The sequence below is a fragment of the Montipora foliosa genome, chromosome 4 (genome assembly GCF_036669935.1).
Source record: "Montipora foliosa isolate CH-2021 chromosome 4, ASM3666993v2, whole genome shotgun sequence".
NCBI classification, from domain to species: Eukaryota; Metazoa; Cnidaria; class Anthozoa; order Scleractinia; family Acroporidae; genus Montipora; species Montipora foliosa.
This window is the reverse complement of record NC_090872.1, coordinates 10,065,223-10,074,026: the sequence shown is the minus strand read 5'-3', so window position 1 is coordinate 10,074,026 and position 8,804 is coordinate 10,065,223. Positions and strand designations below refer to the sequence as shown.

Here is an 8,804-nt window from a genome sequence, read left to right as displayed (position 1 = left end):
TTTCTCTTTTAATAAGTGATAGTCTCGATGGTATTGTTTGGTAGCTTTGTCAATGCCGTAGCCGTCGCCGTTTCATGGACCCTAAGAAACGAAAACGCTAGAAATTGGTTAAAAGTGGCGAAATAATCGTGCTGAACGTGTGGCCCGCATTTTTTTACGGTACTCAGCTTAACAACGACGTGAAATCACCAAATTTGAGCCACCGGTTTTGATGACAACGCTGGGAGACAAATATTATTTGAACCTTTAATTTTGTTTACTTTGAATCTGCTCATACCCAATTTATTTTAACGATCATTCGACAACCGGCATTGTACGACGTGATCGTGAAAGACTTACATTAGTGCAAAGGTATATTTTGAGGTGACATTTTCGTCGCCGGACGTCGCCGTCGTAGATCTTAAAGACACTAATGTCATGATCGAGGGAGAGGCAAGCCTGAAGATGACTAATTGATTTCTTTGGGTCAAATAAGGTGTCGCTAGCTGTTAAGTTAAATTTCATTTTAAGGGCCAAGATTCTCTGGCCCTCATTTGAACGCAAGCACCACTGATACGAGCCTTTAGGGAAGTCGGCCTTTCGGCCTTCACTTGATCTCCCGCAGAGATGAAATCTACAGCCTCCATTATAGGTCGTTTCCGCTTCGACATATCTATTTTGAAAATCCATTTAGATCGCTTTTAAAACCGACCTGTCTTACTTTTTTGTTCCTCATACTCAGATGATTACGCAATTTGTTATGATTGCCTTTAATTTTCATGATCTTTATGCTTAACACGGGGAGGGTGAAAACCTTCCCCTGCTACTACCGAAATTGCCTTTGTCGAGAAAGAGTATTTCGCATACTAATCAAATTATAGGAGATGAGTTTATTTTTAAGGAATATATATCTTTACCTTTTAAGCGAACTTTACTTAGTAATATATTTTTATCCGATTAACTTAGTTCGGGATTGCAAGTTCTTCATTGAGAATAAGCCATATCACGGTTTTGGAAGCCATCTTGACGGGTAGGCAAACGTTTCCGAAATAACAGTGTTCCTATGGGAATCTGCGTTAAAATATATTGAGAAAACCTTGAGTGTTGAAAAATTTGGATTTTACTCAGACAAAATTTGAGGATCCTACCTGCACTAGAATTGGTCCAGCAGAATTTTAAATTTTGCCATACAGTTGGTTGAAATTTACGCTCAGCTGTGGGAAAAAATGATAGACAAATGTAAGGGAAATTTAAAATTTCGCTGGGCAAATTCTAGAGCAGGTAGGATCCTCAAATGTTGTCATTAAAATCCTCTGGTTAGCAACTTAAGTTTACCAGTGCCAAATTTTTCTACATTCAAGGTTTTTTCAAGATATTTCAACGCAGATTCCCATTGAAACACTCTTTCTTCGGACAGTCACGTTTGCCTACCCGTCAAGATGGCTTTCAAAACCGTGATAAGGTCTATGCCCATCTGTGCATTCTGTACATTTTGTCAATTTGCTTGAATAAGGAAACACCATCCCGGTGTCTCTATATTAGAAGATCACGGAAGATACCAGTTTGACATCTGGCACGTATCATAAGCACGTTGCATTGTTAGATGTGCATGAATTACTCTTTACCATATCGAAACTCTTTCGAAATTAAACTTAGTCTTAATTTTATGCAAGTGAATCGGTTTCGGACGCAGTATGGTTGGGTTTCCTTCACTTATAATGACCCCCTACACGAATAAAATGTTCAAATTCTATAATTTATGTAGCTAAAAAAAAGATGTTATTACCGAGTGAAAACCTTAAAATATGAAACGTAAAACCCATTGTTTACCACTTTCAAGGTTATATTAGTTGTCTGATAGCTTGGCAAACTGATCTGATCTTTGGTCATGCTGCCATGCGGAACCTATTTTTACTCGTGAGGTCTCGTATGACTTAATTTATTCTCTTCTTTCCTTATTTTGCTTTATTAAAGTCTCGAGTTTGAATAGCGTAGCTCAAGTACTACTAACTGGGAAGGAATTAAAGTCAAATCAAACCAAATAAAATTTGGGGATTTTGATGATAAGAGCGACACTGTGACTCATTGTAACATTGGCACATATGAACTCTATTTGCTAGTACGATTTTGCATTATTGGACTGCAATTTGAGCCATGAGCAGTTTGAAGACAAAAGTCAACAAGTTGTGAAAGTGCATGGAGATATTTATTAGTAACACACCATATGCATCCCTACTTCTTGCTACGATAATTTTAAATTGACCTGCTGAGCAAGGAAGACACTTAGTTCCTTGATCACTACCATCAGGCTTTTTTAAATTCTCCCAAACTGTCACCATCATCATGATCACGAGCTGTACTGTCTTACACATTCAACTAGCGCCGTTTCCTTATTTTCGGCGCTTGACCGACTCAGAAGTTTTTTTCTGTCAGTTATTCAATATTGCGCCGGTCTCACTGATGTGCGCATTTAGAGTTGGGTGGAAGTCCGTCTGTCAATTCCAGGAGCCCATGTACGTCTACTCGCCGTCATGCGCCTGTTCAGGGCGTAAACAGTCCTTCGGATGCATCCAGATCTGCAAAAAGCCTTCTTGAATCCATCACGGAAACCCCGATTGAATGTAAAATAAATGATGGGATTTATCACGCCGTTCATAAACATCATGACGATGGCGATAAACAGACCGTGTCTTTTCTTGAGCTCCGTGTAAAACCCAAGAACATGAGACATTTGAAGCACATACAGTGGAAAAGAACAAACGAAAAACACGAGAATTAGTGTTACCAACATCTTGAAAATTTCTCTGTTTCGCCTCTCTCGTTGCGTCTGCGCTCTCTGGCCCACATTGAAGGGAAACTTTCGACGCCAGAGCTTCACTCCAATGGCTGTGTACAACATAAACATCATCACGAGAGTTGTAGAAAGGATTCCTGTCAAAACGATATACCAGATTTTAATAACGTGTTGGTTGGGTACAATGCAGACAGTAAGTTTCTCATTTTCTCTTTGTAAACCGGCGTAGTACAGCATGGGCGAAGCAAATAATGTTGGAATGAACCAACTTAGAAAAATGAGCAAGAAGCACATTCTTCGTGTGATGATCCTCTTCATAGGAATGTAAACAGCAAAGAAGCGATTCACCGCAATGGCTAAGATTGTAAGGTTTATTGTGACCATGGAAATCAACGAGAAGAAGACATCGATCTTGCACAAAACCATTCCAACAGGTCCTTGAAGGACCCAATGGGCCTTTAACATGAAGTTGTTGTACGCTAGAGGCAAGTTTTGAAAGGCAAAAAGAGCATCAGCTATTGACATGTTCGCTAGGAAATAGCTGTTAGCAGTTCGGAGACGATTTCTGTAGTTTTTTCTCAGGACAGCAAGAACGATTACATTTTCAATCAGAGAGAGAGAGAGAACAAGCATGCAAATTGAGGTTTTCACAACAAGGAGCTCGAAGCTGTCGGCTTCGCCGAACTGTGCTGCTACTGACCAGTCGGTGCTATTGTTGACCATATTGCATCTACCAGTAAAAACTGTATTGAGTCACTCGGGTTCAAGACCTCAGTGTTTTTAGCTTCTAGGGAAGTGAAGAATAAGAGCAGGTTCATGCAAACCTCGCATTAATTGTCACTTTCGAGTTTTTTTTATTACGTGTGAGCAAATATGAGCTTCAATGTTATAATCATCTTCCAATCAAATTAAAAGGAAAAAAAAATTGAAAGTGATTGGCATAAAGAGGGAGACTGTATGTGACCAGTTAGAAATCATATTCTAAATCTGAAACACACGTTTGCCATGATTCGTTTCCGTTTATTTGTTCAATACGAGGGATAAGTGTAGAAAAAAAGTCCGATTTGCGTTTGAGAAGACACGTTTTACCGTGATTAATCTACAGTTGTCTTGTGCGTCATTTTAGACCAGTTCCCTTCCTTATTCAAATATAGCTGTTCATGTTTTAAAAAGAGCAATTTTACAAATTCATTTATTTCGATGGCCTATTATTACAGCTGCTTTCACTTCAGAATGCTGGTAATTTGTTTTGGAGGCGTCGCCATGGAGTTTTTTTTTGCATGAAATCTTCATAAAAACAGAGAGAACAAATTTCCTTTGAAATTTCCAAATATATTATATTCTTAATTTTTGTCGCCATAGCCGTCAATCTCCACGCCTTTCAAGCAAGCTTTCGTTCCGCCTCCATTGTGCGATTTGTTTAGAACTAAGCAAACAAAAGACAACACTAAAAGCTTTTCAACTTCTTAATTATTCATAAAACCTCCGAAATTGAACTCAATTTAAGTGCAGCTTCTTTTAATTTGGCACCAAGAAAATAATCCACTTGAGCTTGTCTTTCTTTTTTTTTTTTTTTTTTTTTTTGGCAAAGCTACTGCAGTGCTACATGGACGCAATGTTTGTTTGTCCAATTTGCCAATAAATAAGGAAAAGCTTCCTATCTTTAAGATAAGCATCCTTTTAACAACTTTTAAGTTTTTTTCTCACTGTTATAAGTTTGTTTTAACTTCTGTTTGCCTCAAAGAATCGCCTGAGCTTCCGGCAGCATTTTTGACAATACCGATAGATGTTTCGGCTAAAATGGAGGACGTTGTACAAACAAATTCTCGATCAACACTCTCTTGTGAAGGAAAATATGTTCGGGGTGAATAGTTTTCGTGGACAACGCCTGATTTTATACGTAAAATCTCGTATTTTAATAGGATATTAAGCGCAACAAGTGACCCATGATCCTGCATCAGTCTTGGGATATAGGTCATTATAGATGACTTCTAGCTCTCACGCTTCCGTAAATGTACAACATCCGGGCGAATTAGAGAGAGAAACGAAGCCTTTTTTTCTAACTAGTTCCGCTAGCCACAGATACCATAACATTGGCCTTGTTGAAAAATCATGATCGAATTAAACGAATGTTTATTTCACCAACACCGGGCAGGCGCACTGTGCACTGTTATTTTCAAAGAGTTAATTTCACTCCGGTGCTGGAGTGAAAAAGTGGAGTAAAATAAAGCGGAGTAAAATGTACTCCTAAGAGGAGTTAATTTAACTCCACTAAAAGTAATTTTTACTCAGTACTAGTTAATATTCAAAGGCAATAACTTTGCTAGAGTGAATTTTACTCTCCCTACAGAGTAATATAATATGCTGGAGTTAATTTTACTCCTATTTATCGGGATACTGAGTAAAGTCTACCCCACTTAGTAATTCTACTTTCTGACAAAAAAAGTAGAAGATGATTTTACTCCTATATATGTATTTTTGTAGGGTAAATTTAAGCAACAGCTGGATTCACTCAAAAACTATGTCCCCATTAATTAACCCTTTAACTCCCAATAGTGCCACTTATAGATTTTACTCTGTCTAACGCCAGACGATTTTACTCGTCAATGGGGAACCCCACGGGGCTGAAAGGGTTAACAACAGCTGGATTCACTCAAAAACTATGTCCCCATTAACCCTTTAACTCCCAATAGTGCCACTTATAGATTTTACTCTGTCTAACGCCAGACGATTTTACTCGTCAATGGGGAACCCCACGGGGCTGAAAGGGTTAACAACAGCTGGATTCACTCAAAAACTATGTCCCCATTAACCCTTTAACTCCCAATAGTGCCACTTATAGATTTTACTCTGTCTAACGCCAGACGATTTTACTCGTCAATGGGGAACCCCACGGGGCTGAAAGGGTTAACAACAGCTGGATTCACTCAAAAACTATGTCCCCATTAACCCTTTAACTCCCAATAGTGCCACTTATAGATTTTACTCTAACGCCAGACGATTTTACTCTGTCTAACGCCAGACGATTTTACTCGTCAATGGGGAACCCCACGGGGCTGAAAGGGTTAACAACAGCTGGATTCACTCAAAAACTATGTCCCCATTAACCCTTTAACTCCCAATAGTGCCACTTATAGATTTTACTCTAACGCCAGACGATTTTACTCGTCAATGGGGAACCCCACGGGGCTGAAAGGGTTAACAACAGCTGGATTCACTCAAAAACTATGTCCCCATTAACCCTTTAACTCCCAATAGTGCCACTTATAGATTTTACTCTGTTTACGGGGCTGAAAGGGTTATAGTCCGGTCTGTTAGGTCGAAAATCGTGACAAATCGTGTAAAAGCACCAAATTAGGTACAGATGTTCCTTTTGACGTAAGAAACGAATTTAGAAGGGGTGCCACGTGATTTGGCTTTCCGGGGAGGCATGAAGCTATGTTTATTACGTACCAGGTTTGACGAATGCCGTTGTGAAATGACTAAACTACATTACTCAGACTCAGTTTTGTGTTTGTGTCCATAAAAGGTCATTTGCCTTGATCACGTGGCATTCCCATAATGCTTTGAGCGCACTTATATCAAGGAGTGTTTTTGTTGCGTTTTATACATTTAATTTTTAACATCTTCGGCTAGATATCGTAAATGGTTGTTATTTGTTGCTCTATTTCTAAGGATTTGTGTTCTGGCAGCCTTCAGAACTACTACAGAGCTCAGTACATGGTAGATTGGCTTTGAAACATTTACAACGACCACTCTTGCAACTTTTCTTGCATCCACACTTTGGCAATTCACTGCACGCCTTAGAGGCTTCTGGAAGTACGGTTCAGCGGGGCCTCCATCTACCGGGCCGTTCTCCATTTTCCATCCAAAATCAGACGAGGATGGGTAAAATTGTTGCTTATCAAGGGACGTCCAGATGCTTGCTTGGTAAAGAGCTCTGTTAGAATGATTCAACAGGGCATCCTAATAAACAATAGAAATTATATACAAATTTTTTAAACAAGTATAATTTTAAACAAACGCGCACCGCTTATTTCCATGTACTTCATAAATTAAGCTGTCTAATAGCCCAAGTAGAATAACTATAGGTTCAAGTCCAACATAGCCTTATGATAGGCTTTGGATAGTTAAAATAAAATTGATAAGTGGATTCAATACAAGAAAAGGTTGGGTTAGTTGAAATGTTTCTCGTCTTTTTGCTAAACTGTCTTTTTTTTCGCGTTGTCCTCACAGGTGTTTACCTATCACAAATTTAGCCTATCAAACACAAAAAACAACTAAAAATTTGTGTATGATGGGTTCTTACCTCTGCTGGGGGAATGTTTTCTAGCCCCCGATTCTTTTTTGTGAACAGTTCTCGTCGAGCAGTGTTCACATCGGTAGCAAGGCTGGTCCTGTCATAAAGTATCTGCACAAAGCGCTGAAGGACATCAAACACAGGAGTGTTGATCTCAACTGGAAGGAAGGGGCTATCGTTCACAAAACGGAAAGCCTCTGTGGCTTCAGGGTACGCTTTCCAGGCCTCCCACGCAGATTTCTTTCCTTTCCCCAGGAATGCTGATGTAGTGTCGCAACCGGTAAATGCGTGGAAAAATGGAAGCGCACGGCATTTCTGCTTTCCCAAATGCTCACAAATGGTGTTAAAAGAAAGCAGCTGGAAATTCTTTCCCATCCCAAAGGCGACCCAAAAGCTCAATCCAGACCAAATCGAAGACAACGTGTGGAAGTGCGCAATTAGAATAACAAGAACATATGTCAACAGTGCGAACAAAGACACTTCTTCCCCCCCCCCCCTTATCCAAAGCATCTCTAACGTTTACAAGAATCTCCGTGTCGGCTTCTTCATTGTTGCAGCTTTCTTCGAGAAATACCTGCCAGTCACTCAGTCTGAGGTAACTTGACATGCCCAACTACCTTTCGTCTCACGCCTTTTCCTCTCTTCTCAAGGGCAGATTCTTTCAGACTTGCCACTCGGTATTCATCCCACACAACGTCAATTCGTTTGGTACTCTTCAAGTGGTTTTCCAGGAAAGGTAAGAACTTAGAATCTGCATATTCAGAAAACGTAGCGACAGATGAAACTGGAAGCGCATGCACAATAGCTGCTCCATCAAAAACTTTGACATCGTAAGATTCTGGTGGTGGAGGTGTTTCTTTGTTGACGCATGAAATCAAATCAGACTTTACCCGAATCGGAGATTGCCAAACTCTGACAAAGAAGGTGGATACAGCTGATTTTCATGCTTGAAGAACTCTTCAAGATCTCCTTCGCGCTGTTGGCTGGCAATATACAAACAACTGAAGAGGTAACGGTCATTTGTTACCGCTGTCAGCTTTAAGGACGCTTTGCAGATTTGCTTCGGCTGCTGGCGCTTGAACAGTGGCAAGGTATTCTTTGGAATCGTATCGTGAATCGATACAGTCCTTTCATCAATGACGTCTTTTACGAATTTCTTGTACTGGCGTAATCCAAGTTCCTGGACTCTATGCACATTATCCACGACTGAGACATCTGCGCAATTGCGTTTGTCAAGGGCAAGTAATTCAGGGCAGTCATCCTTAAAAGGGTTTCCCATTTCTGAAATTGTACTTACAAGTTGCTTGACATGACTTTGAAAGGTTTTCTGTGTAGAAAGTCCTTGTTCGTGGTGTTTGTTCTTTTCATCAACATTTGTTTCACTTTCAACTGACTTTCGAACTCTTGCAACACTCGAGCACTTTCTGGTCCGGCCACCATCCATCTTCTAAATGCGACAGTACTTTCCGTTAGTCCTACAGCTCCACCTGATCCCTTCACCCTTGCGTTATTTTGCTCGTGTGCCTGGGCGATTGGGATGCTTGAAAAACTGCTTGATGACTTCGAAATGACCCAGCATTCTCTGAGGCTTTGTTGAACGGGGCCTGGTAAGCACTTCATATCTCTTATGTGAATAGGTAGCCACCTCGCGTAATTAGTGTGATCAAGAGCAAAGGACCAAGGAGCAAGAGATTCCAAGGCTTCTACGTACAGAGGAGTTGTTTTCACGAT

The 8,804-nt window shown here is 40.1% G+C and overlaps 1 protein-coding gene and 1 pseudogene across 1 annotated transcript; both read right to left on the bottom strand.

Annotated features, from left to right (window-relative positions):
- Positions 1-1,747: 1,747 nt before the first annotated feature.
- LOC137998948 (substance-P receptor-like) lies at positions 1,748-4,731 on the bottom strand. The gene has a single exon (XM_068844787.1). The coding sequence runs from the start codon at positions 3,494-3,496 to the stop codon at positions 2,450-2,452; it is 1,047 nt and encodes a 348-aa protein (XP_068700888.1). The 5' UTR covers positions 3,497-4,731; the 3' UTR covers positions 1,748-2,449.
- Positions 4,732-6,405: 1,674 nt separating this feature from the next.
- Positions 6,406-7,555, bottom strand: LOC137999764 (uncharacterized; annotated as a pseudogene).
- Between the last annotated feature and the right edge of the window lie 1,249 nt (positions 7,556-8,804).

Excerpts from the sequence above, each read along its gene's own strand:
- LOC137998948 (XM_068844787.1), bottom strand. The coding sequence starts at position 3,496 with ATGGTCAACAATAGCACCGACTGGTCAGTAGCAGCACAGTTCGGCGAA.